The sequence below is a fragment of the Rhinoraja longicauda genome, chromosome 3, assembly GCF_053455715.1.
Source record: "Rhinoraja longicauda isolate Sanriku21f chromosome 3, sRhiLon1.1, whole genome shotgun sequence".
NCBI lineage: Eukaryota > Metazoa > Chordata > Chondrichthyes > Rajiformes > Arhynchobatidae > Rhinoraja > Rhinoraja longicauda.
In genome coordinates, this window is record NC_135955.1 from 4350839 (window position 1) to 4377067 (window position 26229).

The 26229-nt window shown below is 51.8% G+C and overlaps 1 protein-coding gene across 4 annotated transcripts in view; it reads left to right on the forward strand.

The window, feature by feature from the left end:
• The window catches only part of hmgcs1 (3-hydroxy-3-methylglutaryl-CoA synthase 1 (soluble)), a 70721-nt gene that overhangs the window by 38980 nt on the left and 5512 nt on the right, over positions 1–26229 (forward strand). For 2 of the 4 annotated variants that reach the window (XM_078431228.1, XM_078431229.1), the window contains exons 2-5: positions 17621–18078; positions 20265–20390; positions 22867–23031; positions 25945–26113. In XM_078431228.1, coding sequence (XP_078287354.1) covers positions 17621–18078; positions 20265–20390; positions 22867–23031; positions 25945–26113 — 918 coding nt within the window. Of the gene's footprint in view, positions 1–2763; positions 2943–16282; positions 16382–17620; positions 18079–20264; positions 20391–22866; positions 23032–25944; positions 26114–26229 lie in introns of those variants that run through there. The other 2 variants (XM_078431212.1, XM_078431221.1) reach the window with 2 other exon arrangements.

The following is a 26229-nucleotide window of genomic DNA, read 5'->3' on the forward strand; positions in this document are numbered from 1 at the left end:
GTATTCCAGGGCGGGCCCTCAGAGCGTGTGCTGATCAACTGGCAGAGGTGTTCACCAACACCTTCAACCTCTCTCTGAGTCAGTCTGTGGTGCCCACCTCCATCATCGTTCCTCGTTCCAAAGAAACCAGTAACCTGTTTAAATGACTACCGTCCTGTCGCACTGACATCAGTCATCATGAAGTGCTTTGAGCGACTAGTCAAAACTCACATCTGCTCCTCTTTCCCTGACACCTTGGACCCTCTTCAGTTTGCATATAGATCAAACAGGGCCACGGACGATGCCATCGCCATGGCAATACATACTGCGCTCACCCACCTGGACAAAGGAAATATATAAGTGAGAATGCTCTTTATTGACTACAGCTCGACATTCAACACTACTATTCCCTCAAAACACGTCCCCAAGCTCCTTGATCTTAGACTGGAGACCTCCATCTGCGGATAGATATTCGATTTCCTGGCGGGCAGGCCCTAGGTGGTGAGAATTGGCAGCCACACCTCTTCCTCACTGATCCTCAACACAGGCACACCACAGGGCTGTGTGCTCAGTCCTCCCCTGTACTCCCTGTTCACGCACGACTGTACTGCTAAGCACAGCTCAAACAGAATCCTAAAGTTTGTTGACGGCACGACCATCTTGGGCCTCATCACAGACAACAATGAGACGGCCTACAGAGAGGAGGTAAAGGCACTAAACAGCTGGTGCCAGGAAAATAACCTCTCTCTCAATGTCAGCAAAACTAAAGAGATGATGGTGGACTACAGGAGACAGCGGGGGAGTGGACACCTCCCCATCCACATCGGTGATGCTGAGGTTGAAAGGGTCGGCAGCTTTAAGTTCCTCGGTGTGCACATCACTGAGGACCTTTCCTGGACTCTGCACACGGACACAATAACAAAGAATGTTGGCCCGCCAGCGGCTCTTTTTCCTGAGAAGACTGAGGAAGTTTGGCATGAACGCCAGCATCCTCACAAACTACAGATGCACCATCGAGAGCCTGCTGACGGGCTGCATTACAGTCTGGTACGGGAACTGTTCTGCCCACAGCCACAAATCACTACAGAGAGTGGTGAAGACAGCACGGCACATCACTGGCAACTGTCTCCCGGCCACTCAGGACATTTTCTACCGGCGGTGCCTGCGGAAGGCACGCAGCATCATCAAGGACCACAGCCACCCAGCATGCAGGCTGTTCTCCTTGTTACCGTCAGGCAGACGATACAGGAGTATGGCTGCACGTACCACCAGACTTAACAACAGTTTCTACCATCAGGCCATCAGGCTTCTGAACTCATAAACCCATTTTGCATCATATATTCACAAAATGTTGGAGTAACTCAGCGGGTCAGGCAGCATCTCAGGAGAGAAGGAATGGGCGACGTTTCGGGTCGAGTCCCTTCAGACTTCTTCAGATGTCAGGGGGGCGGGACAAAGGAAGGATATAGGTGGAGACAGGAAGATAGAGGGAGTCCCACCCCCCTGACATCAGTCTGAAGAAGGGTCTCGACCCGAAACGTTGCCCATTCCTTCTCTCCTGAGATGCTGCCTGACCTGCTGAGTTACTCCAGCATTTTGTGAATAAATACCTTCGATTTGTACCAGCATCTGCAGTTATTTTCTTATACTACCCTTCACATCAAATATGTTGATTATTTTTAATATTGTCTTTTTACCTTACTAATGTCATTTTTAAAAATCTTATTTATCCTTGGAATATTACTGCTGAGGTGACCCGTTGTCTTGTCAAATACATTTCATTGTACCCTTGACCCTGTGCCAACCTACACATGACAAATAAATAAATAAACAAAAAAATGAACATAGTCAAAGGAACCGGTGGCGGGAGGCCGAAGATGAACAAAGTTAGGGTGGCGGTAGAGTTGCTGCCTCACAGCGCCAGAGCCCCGGGTGAAATCCTGACTACGGGCGCTGTCTGTATGGAGTTTGTACGTTCTCCCCGTGACCTGCATGGGTTTTCTCCGGTTTCTCCCACGCCCCAAAGACGTGCAGGTTTGTGGGTTAATCGGCCTGGTAAAATTGTAAATTGTCCCCAGTGTGATTATTATTTTTTAGATTTAGAGATACAACGCAGAAACAGGCCCTTCGGCCCACCGGGTCCGCGCCGCCCAGCGATCCCCGCACACTAACACTACACCCACTAGGGACAATGTTTACATTTTTGCCCAGCCAATTAATCTACAAACCTGTACATCTTTGGAGTGTGGGAGGAAACCGAAGATCTCGGAGAAAACCCACGCAGGTCACGGGGAGATCGTACAAACTCTGTACAGACGGCACCCGTAGTCAGGATCGAAACTGAGTCTCCGGCGCTGCATTCGCTGTAAGGCAGCAACTCTACCGCTGCGCCACCGTGTGTGTAGGATAGTGTGAGTGTGCGGGATAATTACTGGTTGGATGTGCAGGTTTGTAGGTTAATTGGCATTGGTAAATTGTTCCTAGTGCGTAGGATAGTGTCACTAAACTGAACGTAACTAAACAAAAGCAGGCGCAAACATTGTCTTGGTAGCTTTAACTTGTTTCCTAAGTTGTTATTATGCTGGATAACAGTGAAAGTAGGGGAAAGGTTAGAAGTTTGGCGGCCAAACCCATTGGGTGAATGATTCATTTGTTGCTGTGATTGCTTCACTCGATGAAGTCTGTTGAACTTTGATACTAGTGCGCACAGCTTGCCCCGAGAGGGAGGTTCCTGGGCGGCCGTATAAATGCAGGCTGCAGCGCCGGACCCTCGCAGTGTGGGGACAGCTGTGCCCACAGACGCTGCGCTCGGCCGCCATGTTGCGTGTGGTCGCCAGGCTCGGCCGTCTGCTGTCCTGCGAGGGTCTCTGCGCCGGGCAGGGCTGCGGTGCTCGCCCCGGCCACCTCGCCTCATCCACTTCCCTGCAAGCGGCCGTCGCTGTCAGGCTGGCGGCCGTGAGGAGGTAGGTTGTGTGCTGGCAAAGGGCTGGCGAGGGGAGGGGGGGGGGGAGCAGACGGACGGGCATTTTTTCAGACACGGCTTCAGAATACTAAAGGGTCCTCCTATAAGCTAGGGTCTCCCAACCTACCTCGTTGCGATCCTTGCGCTTTTTTTGTTGTCTGCACTTCTCTGTAACTCACGGTGTAACGCTGAAACGTTATATTCTACACTCTGGTATTTTTCTCTTTGTCCTTCCTGTTCTACTTGTACACTGATCAGCCAAAACATTATGACCACTGACAGGCGAAGTGAATAACATTGATCATCTTGTTACAATGGCACCTGTCAAGGGGTGGGATATATTAGGCAGCAAGGGAACAGTCGGTTCTTGAAGTTGATGTGTTGGATGCGGGAGAAATGGGCAGGAGTAAAGACCTGAGCGACTTTGACAAGCGCCAAATTTTTCTGGCCAGACGACTGGGTCAGAGCATCTCTGAAACGGCAAGGCTTGTGGGGTGCTCCCGGTCAGCAGTGGTGAGTACCTACCGATAGTGGTCCGAGGAGGGACAAACCACAAACCGGCGACAGACAGGGTGTTGGGCGCCCAAGGCTCATCGATGCATGAGGGCAACGAAGGCTATCCCGTCTGGTCCGAACCGACAGAAGGTCGACTGTGGCACAAGTCACAGAAAAATATAATGGTGGTTACGGGAGGAATGTGTCACAATACACAGTGCATCGCACCCTGCTGCGTATGGGGCTGCACACGGAGGACCAACAGCATGTTAGGCAGGCGGTCATAATGTTTTGGCTGATCATGTATATGGCTTGATTTTTCTCGTGTGCAGTATAATTTGACTGGATACCACTCAAAATAGTTTTCACTGTATTTCGGTATAACTGACAATAATATACCAAAACCATCCTCGCCGGTCTTCTGGCCAGTATTTATCTCTCAGCCAGTAGTTGCGGTCTCCCAATCCAACCTCATGGCCGCCCTTGCATCTAAACGTCTCCGTAACTCTATAACGCTGTAACACTCTGCTCTGCACTCTGGTATTTCCCTCTCTGCACTACCTGTTGTACTTGTGTGTGGCTTGATTGTACTCGCGAGTGGCAAGCCTTGAGGAGGGGCGAGGTTAGAGCGAGTCAGGGGAGTGGAGAATTTGAGGAGGTTAATGTCACGCCGGCTGTTGGAGATGCAAAGTTCTAGTGAGGGTAGTTGGAAGGGGTCTCGACCCGAAACGTCACCCATTCCCTCTCTCCTAGATGCTGCCTGACCTGCTGAGTTACTCCAACATTTTGTGATACCCTCGCGTGTGGCATGATTGGATTGGGTCGAACTGTATCTCGGTACACGTGGCAATAATATACCAATGCCAACAGCACTTGTATCTCTCGTTGCCCTTTACCCCTAACCAGTCTGGGCTTCGCTCAACACCTGCGCTCGGTCCGCGTTAACCAATTTGATCTCCCGGTGGCTGAGCACTTCAACTCCCCCTCCCACTCCCAGTCTGACCTTTCTGTCATGGGCCTCCTCCAGTGCCATAGTGAGGCCCACCGGAAATTGGAGGAACAGCACCTCATATTTCGCCTGGGCAGCTTTCAGCCCAGCGGTATGAACATTGACTTCTCCAACTTTAGATAGTTCCTCTGTCCCTCCCTTCCCCTCCCCCTTCCCAGTTCTCCCACTGTCTTCCTGTCTCCACCTATATCCTTCCTTTGTCCCGCCCCCCTGACATCAGTCTGAAGAAGGGTCTCGACCCAAAACGTCACCCATTCCTTCTCTCCAGAGATGCTGCCTGTGCCGCTGAGTTACTCCAGCTTTTTGTGCCTGTTTTCGGTTTAAACCAGCGTGTCCTACACAGCACTCAAGTAATGCTCAGCGGCCCCTTGGGTTACAGTAATCAGACTTTGCATTGCCTCTGGTGTGTGTGCAAACTCTGGACAGGGCATGCCTGCTTTGAAGAAGTTCCCCTTCTTCTATCGTTGACAGGAGTTCCGTGAGATCCACTCTTCTTGGTGCTCCATCTGATTTCCCATCAAATTCCTCCTGCACCTTTTTTTTTTTTTTGCTCCAGATTTTAGCGAAATACGATCTATTGTGCCACCAGTTTACGCAAACTCTGCTGCACTTTTTTAAAGCAATTTTTCAAGCTTGTAATAATACCACATTGCATTTAATTAATGACTGCATGCGGTACATATTCTACTAGTTTAATTATGTACATATTCTACTAGTTTAATTATTCGTGTTAATGAGAATACTCAATGCATTGAAAGAAGTACAGTGTATGCAGAACAAGCAAGTTTAGTTTAGAGATACAGCGCGGAAACAGGCCCTTCGGCCCACCGAGTCCGGGCCGACCAGCGATTCCCGCGCATGAATACTACCCTACACACACGAGGGACAATTTGCAATTTTACCGAAGCCAATTAACCTACGGAGTGTAGGAGGAAATCGGAGCTCCCGGAGAAAACCCAAGTAGGTCACGGGGATAACGCACAAACTCCACGCAGACAGCGCCCGTAGTCAGGATCGAACCTGGGTCTCTGCCACTGTAAGGCAGCAACTCTGCCGCTGCGCCACCGTTAATTCTAATTTACTAAAGAAAACTGATATTTCTGATTATTGGAGAGTTCCTATGTGCAGTTCCTCGGAGTGAAAGCCTCACTGAACCTGTGGATTAATGTGCTGCGTTACTGTTGTTGAGATGATACCCTTGTTCAGCTTGACGACCAGGGTGACCATATGGTACTGAAAGTCTTGTGTTTTGGGACATCCAGCGGGATGCTGTGTGAATACTACCCCCTAGACTGCCTGTATTCTATTGTCCAACTTGATAACCAAGTTTTCTTCACTACCTCAGGTGACTGTATAGAGTCATACGGCGTTCAAACAGGCCCTTCGGCCCAACATGCCCACGCCGGCCAACATGCCCCATCCATCTACACTAGTCCCACCTGCCTGCGTTTGGCCCATACACTTCTAAACCTATCCTACCCGTGTAACTGTCCAAATGTCTCTTGAACGTTACGACAGTCCCAGCCTCCTCTGGCAGTTAATTCCATACATCCACCACCCTTTGTGTCTAAAGACAAAGTTCCCCCTCCGATTCTTATTAAATCTTTCCCGTCTCATCTTAAACCTATGCCCTCTTGATTCCCCTACTCTGAACCCTACTCTCTGGGTTCTTGATTCCCCTACTCTGGGTAAAAGATACTGCGCATTCACCCTGTCTATTCCCCTCATGATTGTACACACCTCTGCAAGATTATCCCCTTGTCCTCCTGCTCCAAGGAATAGAGTCCTAGCCTGCTCAACCTCTCCCCTATAGCTCAGGCCCTCGAGTCCTGGCAACATCCTCGCACGTATAGTATTGAACTGTGCTTTCGGATTTCCACTAGGGTTCTGTGTGAATACTAGCTCAGGGGCTTAGTGTATTATATTATGATTGAGATCATACTTTGTTCAGCATGACAGCCAAGTCTCTCTCTATTAAACTCGGATTTCTCTCGACCACTGAACGTCCTGTGCTTTGGCACATCCAGTCGGGTGCTGTGTAAATACTAGCCTGCCTGTGAAAGTACTCACCACCACTCCCCCCCCCCCTCCCCCCCGAACTGCCTGTGTTATGTCGTTGTTGCAATCATACTTTGTCGAACTTAGCACCAAAAATGTCTTCACCGGGGCAGCACGGTGGCGCAGCGGTAGAGTTGCTGCCTCACAGCGCTAGAGACCCCGTGTTCGATCCTGACTACAGGCACTGTCTGTACGTAGTTCTCCCTGTGACCGCAAGGGGTTTTTTCCAGATGCTCCAGTTTCCTCCCAAATTCCCAAGATATGCAGGTTTGTAGATTAATGGGCATGTAAATTGTCCCTAGTGTGTGGGACAGAACTAATGTACCCTAAACTAAACCTCGGGTGACTATATAGTTTAGCTGTTCAGACGTACAGCATGGAAACGGGCCCTTCGGCCCACAGAGTCCATGCTGGCCATTGATCAACTGTTCATATTAGTTCAATGTTTTCCGACTATTCCCTTTCCACTTGGGGACAATTTTACCGAAGTAAATTGACCTACAAATCCGCACGTCTTTGGAATGTGGGAGGAGACCGGAACACCCGTAGGAAACCCATGCGGTCACGGGGAGAACGTACAAACTCCACACAGGCAGCACCCGAAGTCAGGATTGAATCTGGGTCACTGGCGCTGTGAGGCAGCAGCAGCAGCATCACCCGCTGCGCCACTCAGCCACCCTAGTTATGAGCTTCCGGTGCTTTGGGACATCCGGTGGGGTGCTGTGTAAATACTAGCCTGTCTGTGTAAATACTAGCCTGGGAACTTACTGTATTATAGACAATAGACAATAGGTGCAGGAGGAGGCCATCCGGCCCTTCGAGCCAGCACCACCATTCAATGTGATCATGGCTGATCATTCTCAATCAGTGCCCCGTTCCTGCCTTCTCCCCGTACCCCCTGACTCCGCTATCCTTAAGAGCTCTATCTAGCTCACTCTTGAATGCATTCAGAGAATTGGCCTCCACTGCCTTCTGAGGTAGAGAATTCCACAGATTTACGAAAAAGTGACTGAACTGAAAAAGTCTCTGACTGAAGAAGTTTTTCCTCATCTCAGTTCTAAATGGTTCTCAGTTATATTGTTATTAAGATCGTACTTAGTTCAGCTTGACAGCCGACTCTTTCTCCAAAAACGCAGTACGGTGGCGCAGCGGTAGAGTTGCTGCCTCACAACGCCAGAGACCTCGGTTCAATCCTGACCATGGGTGCTGTCTGTGCGCAGTTTGTACGTTCTCCCTCTGACCGCGTGGGTTTTCTCCGGGTGCTCCGCAATAGATAGTGTGAATGCACAGTCCTTTATCTGAGGAAAGACATTCTTGCCATGGAGGGTGTACAGAGAAGGTTCACCAGATTGATTCCTGGGATGGCAGGACTTTCATATGAAGAAAGACTGGATAGACTCGGCTTGTACTCGCTGGAATTTAGAAGATTGAGGGGGGATCTTATAGAAATTTACAAAATTCTTAAGGGGTTGGACAGGCTAGATGCAGGAAGATTGTTCCCGATGTTGGGAAAGTCCAGAACAAGGGGTCACAGTTTAAGGATAAGGGGGAAGTCTTTTAGGACCGAGATGAGAACGTTTTTTTTCACACAGAGAGTGGTGAATCTGTGGAATTCACTGCCACAGAAGGTAGATGAGGCCAGTTAATTGGCTATATTTAAGAGGGAGTTAGATGTGGCCCTTGTGGCTAAAGGGATCAGGGGGTATGGAGAGAAGGCAGGTGCGGGAAACTGAGTTGGATGATCAGCCATGATCATATTGAATGGCGGTGCAGGCTCGAAGGGCCGAATGGCCTACTCCTGCACCTATTTTCTATGTTTCCATGTTTCTATTCAGAGAATTGGCTTCCACTGCCTTCTGAGGCAGAGAATTCCACAGATTTACAACTCTGACTGAAAAAGTTTTTCCTCATCTCAGTTCTAAATGGTTCTCAGTTATATTGTTATTAAGATCGTACTTAGTTCAGCTTGACAGCCAACTCTTTCACCAAATTCGCAGTACGGTGGCGCAGCGGTAGAGTTGCTGCCTCACAGCGCCAGAGACCTAGGTTCAATCCTGACCATTTTTTTTTTTTTTTTTTTTTAATATATAAAAGTTTTATTCCAAAGAAAAACATACAAACATACTAAGCAAAATGTGATCAAACAAAAGCCGCCTGTATCGGCAGTTTACAAATTAAACAATTATCACATTAAAATCCCGCCATCTCTGTCAACAATACATTCAACCCCCCGCGGCGACCAGCGTTCCCGGAAGGCCTCCAGAGTCCCCGTGGACACCACGTGTTCCCTCTCCAGGGACACGCGGGCACGGACGTAAGCCCGGAACAGGGGTAGGCAGCCGACTTCTGTGAGGCCGTCGACTGCCCGCTGCCTGGACCCGCGGATGGCCATCTTGGCCAGGCCCAGGAGCAGACCGACAGGGAGACCCTCTCCTCCCTCCTGACCCTCCCCCCTCTGTACCGGGTGCCCAAAAATTAAAAGCGTTGGGCTAAAATGGAGCCAGAACTTGAGGAGCAGCTCCTTCAGATACTGGAACAGGGGCTGTAACCTCACGCACTCTGTATACAAATGGTAAACGGTCTCCTCCTCACCGCAGAAGCGACAGGCGGCAGACGAGACCGTGAACCGGCTCAAGTACCTGTTACAGGCTATAGCCTTATGCAACACTCTCCACCCCAGGTCCCCGATGTAAAGCGGGAGGACCCCCTTATAGAGAGACCTCCACTGGGGACCGCTCCCGCCGTCAGGTGGTAACACGGACCGCCAGGGCGTGTCCGGACGGAAGACGAGAGCGAGGAAGTGGAGAGTGTGCAGGAGCAGCCTGTACAAAACGCGCCTCTCCGCGTCACGGAACGGCATGCTGGGCATCTGGGAAAGGCGGCTCATATTGCGTGGGGCCGGCTCTCGGGAAGGGACCCGGGCCGTGGGCCCAATGAGCAATTCCGACGGAGCGGGGGTAAGCCCAGTCGGAATCGCTCCACGCACACGCCTCTCCTCGACACCCACCGTGACAGGGTGAGGACCGGCCCCCCTCACAACCACAGCACCCCCCTCCCCCTGAGGAGCAGCGCCCTGGCTGAAGGTGACCAAATTCCTGGCTCTCAGGAGATCACGGTAAAAACCAGGCAACTCCCGCCTAGCGCGCTGACTCATGCCCGCTACCGGGAGCCGTGATCCCTCCTGGAGGCAGCGCCTGACCGCCCTCCTCCAACGGGAGACTCAGAACCCCAGCAGAGAGCCAGTGGTTCCTCTCACCCCAGAAGAAGTTAACTAACCTCCTCTGTATCATGGCGATGAAACGAGAGGACGGGACCAGAGTGGCCAGCCGGTACCACAGCAGAGAGGCCACCAGCTGGTTTATGACCAAAGCCCTACCCCGATATGATAACACACCAAGGAGGCCTGACCAGCGCCCCACACGGGCGACCACCTTCGCCTCCAGCTCCTGCCAATTCGCCTGCCAAGCCCCCTCAGTGGGACTCAGGTAGATCCCCAGATAGAGGAGGTGCGTGGTGCTCCACGCAAAAACTGCCATCTCCTCCGGCAGGGAGTCTACCTGCCACTGACCCACCAAGAGCCCAGCACACTTCCTCCAGTTGATCCTGGCGGAGGATGCGGCTGAGAACACCCGCTGGCACTCACGCATCCTCCGCAGGTCAACCGGGTCGGTGAACCATGGGTGCTGTCTGTACGCAGTTTGTACGTTCTCCCTCTGACCGCGTGGATTTTCTCCGTGCGCTCCGTAATAGATAGTGTGAATGCACAGTCCTTTACCCAGAGCAGGGGAATCAAGGACCAGAGGGTGCGGGCTAAAGGTGAGAGGGGGACTATTTAATAGGAACGTGAGGGTGCACTCTGTGTCCGTTTCTGTGGGAGAGCAATCCAGAGGTCGTTTGGGTAGGGGCCGATTCTCCTTTGTGCAGACGTACAGAAAATCCACAGGCGACGGGAAGACGGACGTGCACTTCTGTTTGAACTTTCGGCATGACGTGACCCACTGTGGACTAAAATAATTACTGTCAAATCATGCTGACTCTTGCAGGAAGCGTTACACAGCTGGGGAGTGGCAGTTTGTGAATGACTTGCTTGCCATCTGCGCCAGTAACGGAACAACAAAATGCTGACTGCAGCTTTACAGGCACATGAACGCAACATCACAAGAGTAGGGGCGGCACAGTGGCACAGCTGGGAGAGACGCCAGCTCTCAGCGCCAGAGACCCAGGTTCGATCCTGACCACAGGTGCTGGCCGTGTGTGGAGTTTGCACGTTCTCCCTGTGACCTCGTGGGTTTTCTCCGGGTGCTCCGGTTTCCTCCCACGTCCCAAGGTCGTGCTGTCTTGAAAGGTTAATTGGCCTCTGTAAATTCGGTGAGGCAACTTGGTAAGTAGGGCCAAAGGACTGTTTCTGTGCCGTCTGACTTTAGGATTCTTAGGAATTTGTGGTTACAGGCGATTACAACTCTTTAGACGTCAGTTCAGAGACACGGCGCAAAAACAGGGCCTTGGGCCCAGAGAGCCAACGCCAGCCAGCAATCCCCGTACAACAGCACCATCCCACACGCTAGTGACCCCTTTAGTCAGTTAACCCACAAGTCTGAACGTCTTTTGGCGTGTGAGAGGAAAGATTGTGGAAGCACCCGGGGAAAGCCCACGCAGGTCACAGGGAGAACGTACAAACTCCGTACAGACACCAACCGTAGTCAGGATTGAACCCGGGTGTCTTGGTGCTGTGAGGCAGCAACTCAACCACTGCGCCACTTTCTTCCCCCCCACCCACAAGGGGGGCTATTTGGCCCCTTTAGTCCATGCTGACTCTGTGGACCAATCCATAGTCCCACAATGAGATGCTGTGTTTCAGTTGGAGTGGGACAGCATGGAAACAGGCCCTTCGGCCCAACTTGCCCCTGCCGACTACGATGCCCCATCTGAGCTAGACCCACCTGCCTATATTCTCTAAACCTTTCCTCTCCATGTACCTACATAGAGTCGTACAGCCTGGAAACAGGCTCTTCGGCCCATCAGGTCCATGCTGACCATTGACCACCCATTCACACTAGTTCCATGTTATCCTAGTTTCTCATCCACACTGTGCGCACGAGGGGCAATTTACAGATGCCATTTGACCCACAAACCCGCACGTCTTTGGGATGTGGGAGGTAACCGGAGCACCCGGAGGAAACCCACGTGGTCGCAGGGAGAACGTGCAAACGCCACTCAGAGAGCATCCGAGGTCAAGACTTGCGAGAGTGCTACGAGTGTCTGATTGTCATATGTACCGATAGCGAACAATGCAAATCCTATTTGCAGCAACTGAACGGGTTTGTCGGGATCGAAATCGGGTCCCTGGCACCATGAGACAGCAGACACAAAATGCTGGAGGAACTCAGCGGGTCAGGCGGCATCTCAGGAGAGAAGGAATGGGTGACGTTTCGGGTCGAGACCTTTCAGGGTATCGACCCGAAACGCCACCCATTCCTTCTCTCCTGAGATGCTGCCTGACCCGCTGAGTTACCCCAGCATTTTGTGTCTGCCTTTGATTTAAACTAGCATCTGCAGTTTTTCTTTTCCTACACTGTGAGGCAGCAGCTTCACCAGCTGTGCCAACTTTGGTGGTGGAGTGAAAACTCAGGCGATCAAGGGAGACGGTGGTAGAATGTTTCTTTTGTTTTGTGTTGGTTTGTGATTGTGTGTGTTATTGCTTATTTTTATTGCTGGACTGTGGGTAATGGAATTTCGTCCAAAAGACTTGTTTTTTTTGGATGACAATAGAGGCTATTCTAATTCTGAAAACAGCTGCAGGCTATTGTGGTTGGAAAGGCAGTGCAAGAGATAGTGCAAAGAAAGCAGGGACTCTGCAGAAGGACTTGGACAGGCTGGGAAAGTGGGCGGAGAATGGCAGATGGAATACAGTGCAGTAAAGTGCGTAGTCATACATTTTGATCAGGCGAATAGAGGCGTGGCCTATTTTCTAAATGGGGAGCTAATTCAGAAATTGGAGGTGCAAAGGGACTTGGTGCTGGTGCAGGATTCCCAAAAAGTTCATTTGCAAGTCAAATCGGTAGCAAGGGAGGCAAACACAATGCTAACATTTATTTCAAGAGGACTAGAATACAAAAACAGGGATGCAATGCTGAGGCTTGTCAAGTCAAGTTTATTTGTCACATACACATACACGATGTGCAGTGAAATGAAAGTGGCAACGCCTGCGGATTGTGCAAAAAAAATTATAGTTACAGCATATAAATTAAAATTAATACAGAAAAAAAAAATTAGTCCCTGGAGTTATAATAGTTAACAGTCCTGATGGCCTGTGGGGAGAAACTCCGTCTCATCCTCTCTGTTTTCACAGCGTGATAGCGGAGGCGTTTGCCTGACCATAGCAGCTGGCACAGTCCGTTGCTGGGGTGGTAGGGGTCCCCCATAATGTTGCTGGCTCTGGATCTGCACCTCCTGATGTATAGGTCCTGCAGGGAGACGAGTGTAGTTCCCATGGTGCGTTCTGCCAAACGCACTACTCTCTGCAGGGCCTTCCTGTCCTGGGCAGAGCTGTTCCCAAACCAGACTGTGATGTTGCCGGCCAGGATGCTCTCTACAGCCCCAGAGTAGAAGCACTGAAGGACCCTCAGAGACACTCTGAATTTCCTCAGCTGTCTGAGGTGGTAAAGGCGCTGCCTTGCCTTACCCACCAGTGCGGCAATATGTGTTGTCCATGTCAGATCGTCTTTGATGTGGACTCCCAGGTATTTATAGCTGCTCACCCTATCCACAGTAGATCCATTTATCTCCAGTGGCGTGTACGTCCTTGTCAGACTGGTCAGACAAGGCGTGCTGGTGTGACTGCATTTTGTAGTATAGTGAGCAATTTTGGGCACCGTATCTGAGGCAGGATGTGCTGGCTCTGGAGAGGATCCAGAGGAGCTTTGAATGTATGATCCCAGGAATGATGAGCGTTTGTCGGCACTGGGCCTATACTCGCTAGAGTGTAGAAGGATAAGGGCAAACTTACCGAATAGTAGTGAAAGGCTTGGATAGAGTGGATGTGCAGACGATGTTTCCACCAGTGGGAGAGTCCAGGACCAGAGGCTGCAGCCTCAGAATAAAAAAGGACGTACGTTTAGAAAGGAGGCGAGGAGGAATTTCTTTAGTCAGAGGGTGGCGGATCTGTGGAATTGATCGCCGCAGACAGCTGTGGAGGCCGTGTTAGTGGATGTTTTTAAGGAACAGATCGATAGATGCTTGATTAGTACGGGTGTCACGGGGAGAAGGCAGGAGAATGGGGTTGGGAAGGAAAGATAGATCAGCCATGATTGAACGGCAGGGTAGACTTGATGGGCCGAACAGCCTAATTCTGCTTCTATCACATGAACTCATAAAACAAAAATTAATGGGGGGGGGGGGGGGGGGGGTGTTGGGGCTGGGCTGATGAGATTGAAGTAAAGTAAACTCTCGTTATAACGGGGATGGAATGGTGTCCATTATTGCCGATTGTCCATCGCAATCGAGTAAGGCATTTGCTCCAACTACCTCGTGATCAGTCCGTGAAACAATTGAGTTGTTCTCATGTACAAAATAGTTTTTAACAACTACAAATGTATTTTTGGTACTACGAACAATACTAAAGGCAGTTTCTTACATCTATATCTTAATAATAATAATAATAATAAGCATTTATTTTATATAGCGCCTTATCAGGTGCTCAAAGCGCTTTACATAAACAATCAAACATAAAAACAAACAGACAAACTATCCTAACGGAGAAGTGGCGAATAAACAACGCCAGCGTCCTCTCACGTCAGGGTCCGGCAGTAGACAACAAAAAGCATAGGACACACAGATACAATTTTTACACAATTTTTACACAAACAGCCATCACAGTGATTGCTCTAGGCACACCCTCACTGTGATGGAAGGCAAAGTCTTATCTCCTCCTCATTCTTCTCCCGTGGTGCCACGAGGTGATCGAGGCTCCCAACTTTTTGAAGCCCCCACCGGGCGATGGAAAGTCCTAGGGCCGAGCCAAGCAGGCCGATGAAAGTCCTGAGCCCCCACCGGGCGATGGAAAGTGCTGCGGCCGAGCCACGCAGGGCGATGAAGGGCCTGCGAGCGGGTCGATCATACCTCGCACTTCGGGGCGGTTGAAGCTGCTACGGCTGGAGCTCCCAAAAACCGGTCGCCAGCCAGGGACCTGCAAGCTCCCGATGTTGCGGTCTGCAGGGCCCACGGCCGAAGCCTCCGAGATGGTAAGTCCAGGCCCTGCGACCGGAGTCTTCAAGGTCGATCCCAGCTGGAGGCCGCCGACTCCACGATGTTAGGTCTTAGCGCGAACGGAGATACGACACGGTAAAGGTCGCATCTCCATTGAGGAGGAGATTTGAAAAAAGGTTTCCCCCAACCCCCCCACCATCCCCCCACATACACAGAGTTAAAAATAAAACAAAACGTACATTAAACGATGACAATAGACAAAAAAACAAAAAAAAGACAGAGAGACTGCCGGTGAGCTGCAGCTGCAGAACACAGCCACGCCCAAAACTCTCATCTTGTATATAGATCTATACACTAAAACTCTCGTTTGTTTGTTTGTTTGTTTGTTCCTGAACTACTGCCAAAACGGTACACGATAGCGCGTCAATTTTAGGCCCACCGTCGGCACTTTGGTGCTAATGGAAGAAGTTTCATTGCAATCGGTGATATATTTTTAAAGTTATTCACATTTTAAAGTTTAAATCTATCTCCTAGGGATGGGGGTCGAGGAGGATGGAGTGGGGGGGGAGGGGAAGGTGGGGAGGGGAGAGGGAGGTTGGAGGGAGAGGAGAGAGGGGGGGAGGAGAAGGTGCTGCACCAATGCAGGAGCGGTTTGGGCCCAACGGGTCCACTTGGTCTAGTATATATATATATATATATACGTACGTATGTATACATTACATATTTGTATGTGCCCAAAATACAGCCAAGACGGTACACGATATTGCAACAATTTTAGACCCACCCTATTCACCATTTCCCTGCGGTCTCAATTGATCAAGTTTCCTTACATTTTAAAAGCAATTAACTTAATAAACTTTAATGAATGCGCCCCCCCCCCCCCCCCCCGGCTGGGAGGACCGGCGAGCGTCCCGGCGTGCCCCGCGCCTGACCTTCCTCCCATGATGCAGTGCGGTGGCAGAGGGTCAAACAAGATGGCCGTCGCAGCCGCAAGAGAGGTTTCCACCCAACGGGTCCACGGCTCGCTCTGGCCGCTCGGGGCTGGGGTGAGTGGCTCCCTCTCCTCTTTCCTCTCCCCCCCCATTGCCCCCCCCCCCCCCGCCACGGCCCCGGGAAGCACTGCCTGGACGGTCCACGGGTCGTTAGTTGGCGAGGGTTGCCGGGCCCGCAAGGGAGGTTTGGACCCAACGGGGGTTGCCGGGCCCGCAGGAGAGGTTTGGGCGCAACGGGTCCACGCCTGTCTAGTTGTCTCGTAAAGTTAAGTGTCGATCCAAGTGATCACTTGCCAATCTCAATGCCGTATCAATTTTAATTCGTACTCCGCAGTGCAACTGGCAGCCTGTTTTCTCAAAGAGAAAGTCCGCTGTAACCAGAATCTGTTATAATGGGGTCTAGAGGAGGGCCCCCCCACTGGTTGCTGGCTCTCGCCCCCCCTCCCCCCACCCTCCCCCTGTCTTCCCCAGTGCCCTGGATTGCCCGCAGTTCTGTCGCACAGCCGCCCTCCCCCTGCCGATGATGTGTCACTGCTGGTCTGCTGCGTCACGCCACAGCACAGTGGCCTCAGGCTGACTCACCTCACGCACCGCGCAGGGCATGCCAGCAGTGCGGGCTGGTGGGCAGGCTGCTGCCTCACACGCCCCTGTGTGCAGTCCCATCGTGGCAGCACACTGCAGGTACTGGGTCCGTGCGTGTCTCTGGCTTTGTGTGTCTGTCTATCTGTGGGTGTGTGTGTGTGGCTCTGTCTGTCTATGTGTGTGTCACTGTGTGTTTGTGTGTCTGTCTGTTTATGTGTGTATGTGTCACTGTGTGTGTGTTTATGTGTGTCTGTTTTTGTGTCACTGTGTGTGTGTGTCTATGTGTCACTGTGTCTGTGTTTGTGTGTGTCTATGTGTCACTGTGTGTGTGTCTTTGTGTGTGCGTCTGTCTTCGTGTGTGTGTGTGTGACTGTGTTTGTGTCTCTGCGTGTGTGTGTCCCTGTCTGTGTGTGTGCTTGTGGTATGGAGGTGCCACTGTGCTGAAGTAGCTGATCTACCGTTGTAAGCTGCAGAATCAGACCTCTGGTACCCAGCTGCTTAAAGTCTGCATTGATTTGTTAAACAAAGAGTCAAACGCTGAGCTCATCTTTGTCAGTACAGACAGGTTGGACGAGGGGGCTGTCTCTGTGCTGCGTGACTGTCTGACCCCTTTCGGCCGTGTGTGGAGTTGTTTTTGACGTATCCCCGTGACTCTGAAGGAACTGAGTTTGCAGTTTCAGAAAGGGTGGCAGTCGGCATGAGTCGGCGATGGACGGGAGTGTTGTCTGCAGCGTCCTAATGCCCTGCATTGCTTTGAAGATGGACATGGGAGTAACTCAGCGGGGACAGGCAGCATCTCTGGAGAGAAGTTGGAGAAATCAATATTCGTACTGCTTGGGGTGCAAGCTGCCCAAGCGAAATATGAGGTGCTGTTCCACCAATTTGTGCCAGGCCTCACTTTGACAATGGAGGAGGCCCAGGACAGAAAGGACAATAGACAATAGGTGCAGGAGAAGACCATTCGGCCCTTCGAGCCAGCACCGCCATTCGATGTGATCATGGCTGATCATTCTCAATCAGTACCCCATTCCTGCCCTCTCCCAGAGTGGGAATGGGAGGGGAAATTAAAGTGTTTGGCAACAGGATCGCGTTATTCCTGTACTGTATCTCTATAAAAGTCTGATGCCATTGTGGACTGGGGGGGCTGTTCCTGCACTGTAGTTCCAATGTCTGATGCCATTGTGCGCTGGGGCCAGTTCCTGCACTGTATTTCCAATGTCTGATGCTATTGTGGGCTGGGGCCTGTTCCAGTACTGTACCGTTCGACACTCTGTGTCTTGTTCTCCCCGTTGTACCCGGTTCTCACTCTCTCTCTCTCTCTCTCTCTCCCCCCCCCAGTCTCTCCACGATGCCCGGATCTCTCCCCGCCAACGCGGAGGCCCGCTGGCCCAAGGACGTGGGCATCCTCGCCATGGAGATCTACTTCCCGGCGCAGTTTGTGGAGCAGTCGGAGCTGGAGCGCTTTGACGGGGTGGACGCGGGCAAGTACACGGTGGGGCTGGGCCAGTCCCGCATGGGCTTCTGCTCGGACCGCGAGGACATCAACTCCCTGTGCCTGACCGCCGTGCAGCGGCTGCTGGAGCGCAACGCCGTGCCCTGCCAGAGCATCGGGCGGCTGGAGGTGGGCACCGAGACCATCATCGACAAGTCCAAGTCCGTCAAGACCGTGCTGATGCAGCTCTTCGAGGAGTCGGGCAACACGGACATCGAGGGCATCGACACCACCAACGCCTGCTATGGCGGGACCGCCGCCCTCTTCAACTCCGTCAACTGGGTGGAGTCCAGCTCCTGGGATGGTGAGTCCGGCCCATCTCAGTGTAGCCCCCGCGCCCACCAGCGATCCGATCCCCACACACTCATTATAGCCTGGAGACACAGCGCGGAAACAGCACAGGCCCCCGCCCGTGCCCATGCCCGCCAGCTATCCCCGCACACTCTTTACAGCGAGGAGACACAGCGCGGAAACAGGCCGCCCGCGCCCACCAGCGATCCGATCCCCACACACTCACGCTATCCTACACCCACCGGCGACAATTTGTATATTTATACCAAAGACACTAGAGGAGCAAGATAGACCACTCCACCCTAAACACCGCAGTAGGTCACGGCGCCATTTTAGTAGGCGGAAACTTGCGGAAACTTGCAGAAACACTTTAAAAGAAAAATAACAAAAACCTGTGCGTTGATAGATGAGATATATTTTGCATTTTAATGGTATCATACTGTTCCCCCATGACACCGATTACACTGCGAGAGGCAGAGCGAGCGGCGGGGTTTACTTACTAAAATGGCTCCTTTGCGTACTACACTTCAGTATAGGAGATTTCCACGGAGTGGTCCATCTTGCTCCTCTAGTATCTCTGATTTTCACCAAGCCAACCTAGAAACCTGCACGTCTTTGGAGTGTGGGAGGAAACCGAAGATCTCGGAGGAAACCCACGCAGGTCACGGGGAGAACGTACAAACTCCGTACAGACGGCGCCCGTGGTCGTGATCGAACCCGGGTCTCCAGTCTCTGGCCCATGCTCACCCAGATAGTCACCCAGCGAGGAAACCACCCTTCGGCCCATCTGGCCCATGCTCACCCAGATAGTCACCCAGCGAGGAATCCACCCTTCGGCCAATCTGGCCCATGCTAACCCAGATAATCACCCAGCAAGGAAAACCACCCTTCAGCCCATCTGGCCCATGCTCACCCAGATAATCACCCAGCGAGGAAACCACCCTTCAGCCCATCTGGCCCATGCTCACCCAGATAATCACCCAGCGAGGAAACCACCCTTCAGCCCATCTGGCCCATGCTAACCCAGATAATCACCCAGCGAGGAAACCACCCTTCAGCCCATCTGGCCCATGCTCACCCAGATAATCACCCAGTGAGGAAACCACCCTTCAGCCCATCTGGCCCATGCTCACCCAAATAGTCACCCAGTGCAAAAAATGGCCCTTCGGCCCATCTCGCCCATGTCTGCCTAAATAGACATACAGAGTGGAAACAGGCCCTTCGGCCCATCTCCCATACCCACACAAATCGTCACACAGTAACTAAACTTAATTGCATTTCAGGGACAGTTTCTTTCCGGCTGTTGTCAGGAAGCTGAACCATCCTATCAACAACTGACCTCCCATCTACCTCATTGGAGACCCTCGGGCTATCTTTAATCAGACTTTATCTTGCACCAAACGTTAATCCCTTTATCTTGTATCAGTACACCATGGACGGCACGATTGTAATCATGTATTGTCTTTCCACTGACTGGATAGCACGCAACACAGGGCTTTTCACTGTACCTCTCTCGGTACACGTGACAATAAACTAAACTGAACTAAAGTCCAACCTCTCACTCTGGTCCCAGGCTCTTGAGTTCTGGCAACATTACCGTTAATCTTTAGGAAGAAAAACTGCAGATGCTGGTTTAAATCGAAGGTAGACACAAAATGCTGGAATAACTCAGCGGGTCAGGCAGCATCTCTGGAGAGAAGGAACGGGTGCCGTTTGGGTCGAGACCCTTCTTCAGACCGAGGAAGAGTCTCGACCCGAAACGTCCCCCCGTTCCTTCCCTCCCGAGATGCTGCCCGACCCGCTGAGTTGCTCCAGCATTTTGGGTCTGCCTTGTTGTGAGTCCTCACGCCCAGTCGCACAGAACGTGAGCCTCCCTTTCCCGCGACTGCATTGGTGCTACCTCTTGTACCCATGCAGAACTCACTTCATACACTTCACTTCCAACTCTCCTTTGACTCGTCCCACTTCCTCCAAACCAGAGGCGTAGCTATGGGCACTCGCATGGGCCCTAGCTACGCCTGCCTCTTTGTCGGGTACGTCGAACAATCCCTGTTCCAGACGTACACCGGCCCCATCCCCGAACTCTACCTCCGCTACATCGATGACTGCATTGGTTCTACCTCTTGTACCCATGCAGAACTCACTGACTTCATACACTTCACTTCCAATGATTTCTCCCTTTCCCGTGTGCCTCGGCAGGGCGGTATGCGGTGGTGGTCGCTGGTGACATCGCGGTGTACGCCACGGGGAGCGCCCGTCCCACGGGAGGGGCCGGTGCCATCGCCATGTTGGTCGGACCCGACGCGCCACTGGCCTTCGAGCGAGGTACGTGGGCACAAGGGGCCCCAGGGGCTCAGGTCCCCTGAACCACAGATTAAACTCCTCATGGAGCTCAGCGAGACTATATGCCTGTGTGTGCATGTACACGTGTGTGTGTTTCTATGCAGGCATGTCAATTTTCCGCGGATTTCCGCGTTTTTAAAATCCATCTTCCGCGCTTTTTGCATGATTTCCGCCTTTTTTCACGTTTACCAACGGAGAAATCGGATCGGAAAAAAGAAGAAGAAAATAATCGATGTATAGACTTGTAATGAACACTAGGGTTCCACTAGTGTAAGAAAATAACTGCAGATGCTGGTACAAATCGAAGGTATTTATTCACAAAATGCTGGAGTAACTCAGCAGGACAGGCAGCATCTCAGGAGTGAGGGAATGGGTGACGTTTCGGGTCGAGACCCTTCTTCAGACTGATGTCGGGGGTGGGACAAAGGAAGGATATAGGTGGAGACAGGAAGATAGAGGGAGATCTGGGAAGGGGGAGGGGAAGAGAGGGCCAGAGGAACTATCTAAAGTTGGAGAAGTCAATGTTCATACCGCTGGGCTGCAAGCTGCCCAAGCGAAATATGAGGTGCTGTTCCTCCAATTTCCGGTGGGCTTCACTATGGCACTGGAGGAGGCCCATGACAGAAAGGTCAGACTGGGAGTGGGAGGGGGAGTTGAATGTGTTTGGTTCCACTAGAGGTCGCTAGGGGTTCCGCGAGAAATCCCCCCCGCGCCCTGGAAGTCTCCCCGAAAATGTGGCTCCTGGGCAAGGCAGCCAATCTCGGCCTCATCGGGACTTCCATGGCCAATCGGTGGGTTGAACTTGCAACCTGTGGCCGGGGCTCTGGAACTCCAGCCCAGCTGGAGCCAGCACATCGATCCCCATCACCGAGCGACTTCCTTGACTGGCTGGATAAACCAGCAAAGCTCTAGAACCAAGAGAGCCAGAAAATCAGTGGTGGAACTGTAATAAGTAAATATTAAATTTAAGTGCAAGATTATATAACTAAATTAATTAAGACGGGTTTAAAATATAAAACACAGCAGAAAAGCCAATTACTACCTTTTTGGGCTGATTATCAATTAATGTGCAAATTTACTTAAATGTTATTTGTACACAGTGATATATTCACATTATTTTGTAATGTCCGTTTTTACTTTGAAATGCACTAAAAGAGGCTTGAAACTGGTAATTTTGTGTGTCAATTTTCGAAATGTTTCTAATTTTTTGACCCCCGTTGTACGCTTCACGCAAGCACTCGGCTCTTTTCCTCTTCTACCTCACTCACATGCCTGTCTGTTTGAGACATTCACTGCCCTGGGCCAGGATTGTAAGAGTGGGTGTGTGCTTGTTTGTGTACGTACATGAATGGGACCTGTTCGTTGCTGTACACAGACTGAAGTTTGCCCGTTGTAGGGGGGTATTTGGGACATTCACTGCCCTGCGCCGGGATTGTGAGAGTGCGTATGTGTGTACGTACATGAATGGGACCTGTTCATTGCTGTACACAGACTGAAGTTTGCCCGTTGTAGGGGGGTATTTGGGACATTCACTGCCCTGCGCCGGGATTGTGAGAGTGCGTATGTGTGTACGTACATGAATGGGACCTGTTCATTGCTGTACACAGACTGAAGTTTGCCCGTTGTTGGGGGGGGGGTTATTTGGGACATTCACTGTCCTGGGCCGGGATTGTAAGAGTGTGTGTGTACGTACATGAATGGGACCTGTTTGTTGTGGTACACAGACTGAAGTTTGCCCGTTGTTGGGGGGGGGTTATTTGGGACATTCACTGTCCTGGGCCGGGATTGTAAGAGTGTGTGTGTACGTACATGAATGGGACCTGTTTGTTGTGGTACACAGACTGAAGTTTGCCCGTTGTGTGGGGGGGTATTTGGGACATTCACTGCCCTGGGCTGGGATTGCAAGAGTGTGTGTACGTACATGAATGGGACCTGTTCATTGTGGTACTCAGACTGAAGTTTGCCCGTTGTTTGCGGGGTGGGGTTATTTGGGACATTCACTGCCCTGGGCCGGGATTGTAAGTGTGTGTGTGTGTGTGTGTGTGTGTGTGTGTACATACATGAATGGGACCTGTTCATTGTGGTACTCAGACTGAAGTTTGCCCGTTGTTTGCGGGGTGGGGTTATTTGGGACATTCACTGCCCTGGGCCGGGATTGTAAGAGTGTTTGTGCTCAGACTGACGTTTTCCCGTTGTTGGGGGGGGTTTGGGACATTCACTGCCCTGGGCTGGGATTGCAAGAGTGTGTGTACGTACATGAATGGGACCTGTTCATTGCTGTACACAGACTGACGTTTGCCCGTTGTGGGGTGGGGTATTTGGGACGTTCATTGCCCTGCGCTGGGATTGCAAGAGTGTGTGTGCTCAGACTGGCGTTTTCCCGTTGTTGGGGGGGGGGTTTGGGACATTCACTGCCCTGGGCTGGGATTGCAAGAGCTGACTGTTCCCTTCACTGCAGGCCTGCGGGGAACACACATGCAGCACGTGTATGATTTCTACAAGCCCGACATGGTGTCAGAGTACCCGGTGGTGGATGGCAAGCTCTCCATTCAGTGCTACCTCAGCGCGCTGGACCACTGCTACAAGTTCTACTGCAACAAGTACCAGGCGCAGAAGCAGAAGGGTGAGTGCTGGGGCCGCTGATGATCGCGGCAATTCGCTTCGCCCGTGTGTCAGACGACGTTGTGCCATGGCTGTGCCACAGCCAGTGCCACGTCTGTGCCTCTGCGGAGATCGTCCGGAGTGCATGCCTCTCCGCCCCAGGTCAGTGGGTGGGCCGTTGTCCGTACCTCTCCACAGTTGCATTTGTCAGAGTCCGAGAAGCCCCACTTCTTCAGGCTGAGTCCGCAACGCTCCACTCCAGTGCCGAAGCAGTTTAGGGCTCTCCAGGCGGTATAAGGCAGGTGGTGCCCTGGTGCCATCTGTGGTTTGATTTTGGTACCTGGCAAGGTTGGCTCTAGTTCCACAAGGCTGTTCCGGCTCTTCAAGCGTTTCTTGGCGTGATGGTGATTGTGCAAGGGGTGACGGGGGTCTGTGTCCGCAATGAAGCGTTCCATTGCAGCTGCCCGATCACGTCTTCCAGATGGTTTGTCGATGCCAGCCAGCCCTTACAGACGTGCAACCTTTGTCGGCTTTGGGCACCCTGTGATTTTTTTTTTTAATTTAGAGATACAACGCGGAAACATAGAAACATAGAAAATAGGTGCAGGAGTAGGCCATTCGGCCCTTCGGCCCTTCGAACCTGCACCGCCATTCAATATGATCATGGCTGATCATCCAACTCAGTACCCCGTACCTGCCTTCTCTCCATACGCCCTGATCCCTTTAGCCACAAGGGCCACATCTAACTCCCTCTTAAATATAGCCAATGAACAGGCCAATGAAACAGGCCCTTCGGCCCACCGAGTGCGCGCCGCCCAGTGATCCCCGCACATTAACACTATCCTACACACACTAGGGACATTTTTAATTCATTTTTTAAACGTTTACCCAGTCAATTAACCTACAAACCTGTACGTCTTTGGAGTGTGGGAGGAAACCGAAGATCTCGGAGAAAACCCACGCAGGTCACGGGGAGAATGTACAAACTCCGTACAGACGGCGCCCGTAGTCGGGATCGAACCTGAGTCTCCGGCGCTGCATTCGCTGTAAGGCAGCGACTCTACCGCTGCGCCACCGTGATGTTCCTGCAGGCGGAGTTCAACGCAGAGTCCACCTAGCGTGCAGGTTGAGAGCCGCTCCAGACGGGGCGTGCATCGTCTGCCACTGAGAAACAGAGTGCCAGGGCTGCAGGACTGCGGATTACATAGAAACATAGACAATAGGTGCAGGAGGAGGCCATTCGGCCCTTCCAGCCAGCACCGCCATTCAATGTGATCATGGCTGATCATCCACAATAACTAACCCGTGCCTGCCTTCTCCCCATATCCCTTGATTCCGCTAGCCCCGAGAGCTCTATCTAACTCTCTATTAAATCCACTGCCCTCTGTGGCAGAGAATTCCACAAATTCACAACTCTCTGGGTGAAAATGTTTCTTCTCACCTCAGTTTTAAATGGCCTCCCCTTTATTCTGAAACTGTGTCCCCTGGTTCTGGACTCCCCCAACATTGGGAACATTTTTCCAGCATCTAGCTTGTCCAGTCCTTTTATAATTTTATACGTTTCTATAAGATCCCCTCTCATCCTTCTAAACTCCAGTGAATACAAGCCCAGTCTTTCCAATCTTTCCTCATATGACAGTCCCGCCATCCCGGGGATTAACCTGGTGAATCTACGCTGCGCTGCCTGAATAGCAAGGACGTCCTTCCTCAAATTAGGAGACCAAAACTGCACACAATACTCCAGATGCGGTCTCACCAGGGCCTTGTACAACTGCAGAAGGACTTTATTTGCTCCTGTACTCAAATCATCGTTGTACTCAAATCATCGTTGTTGGGTCACTTCCAAATGAGCTGTTTGCCAGTTTTTCGACGACGTTGTTCCGGGTGTTGACCCTTGCCTTGATTTTCTCAACACGTTGGCGACATGATAACGTGCGACCAGCGCAATGGCACTCGGCAAATGCACAGCATGGGCTGGAAACTACGTCTCGTTCCTCTACACTGCCAAATATACGCTCACAAGTGACAGGAGCAACATTGGGCCATTTCGCCCATCAAGTCTACTCTGCCATTCAATCGTGGCTGATTATCTCTCCCTCCTAACCCCATTCTCCTGCCTTCTACCCATAACCCCTGACACCCGCACTAATCAAGAACTTGTCAATCTCCTCCTTAAAAATATCCATTGACTTGGCCTCCACAGCCTTCTGTGGCATTGAGTCCCACAGATTCACCGCCCTCCAACTAAAGAAATTCCTCCTCATCTCCTTCCTAAAGGAATGTCCTTTAATTCTGAAGCTGTGCCCTCTGACAATAGACAATAGGTGCAGGAGGAGGCCATTCGGCCCTTCGAGCCAGCACCACCATTCAATGTGGTCATGGCTGATCATTCTCAATTAGTAGCCCGTTCCTGCCTTCTCCCCATACCCCCTGACTCCGCTATCCTTAAGAGTTCTATCCAGCTCTCTCTTGAATGCATCCAGAGAATTGGCCTCCACTGCCTTCTGAGGCAGAGAATTCCACAGATTAACAACTCTCTGACTGAAAAAGTTTTTCCTCATCTCAGTTCGAAATGGCCTACCCCTTATTCTTAAACTGTGGCCCCTGGTTCTGGACTCCCCCAACATTGGGAACATGTTTCCTGCCTCTAACGTGTCCAACCCCTTAATAATCTTATACGTTTCGATAAGATCTCCTCTCATCCTTCTAAATTCCAGAGTCCCGACTCTCCCACTACTGGAAACATCCTCCCCACATCCACTGTTATCCAAGCCTTTCACTTGCATCATCCATATCTGTGTGTGTGTGGAGTCGAAACGTATTGAAAGGGCAGGGAGGGGATTGATGGGCCGAATGGCTCGGGGGGGGGGGGTATTTGGGTGGCAGTGTTGCTCCCTCCTCACCACCCTCTCCCCCTGTGGCGGCTGTGTTTCAGAGGGCAGTGATGCCCGCATCACCATGAAAGACTTTGACTACATGGTGTTCCACACGCCCTACTGCAAGCTGGTGCAGAAGTCCGTGGGCCGCCTGCTGCTCAACGACTTCCTCCGCCACCCCAAGCCCAACACCGAGAGCGGCCTCTTCAGCGGCCTCGAGGCCTTCAGGTGAGCCCGCGTCCGTCTCCCCCCCCCTCCCCTGGCAATCCATCCCCCCCCACCCCCACCGGCCATCTGTTCCAATGGTCACCCTGGTCACTCTGCCCCGTGGCATCCCAGCCCCC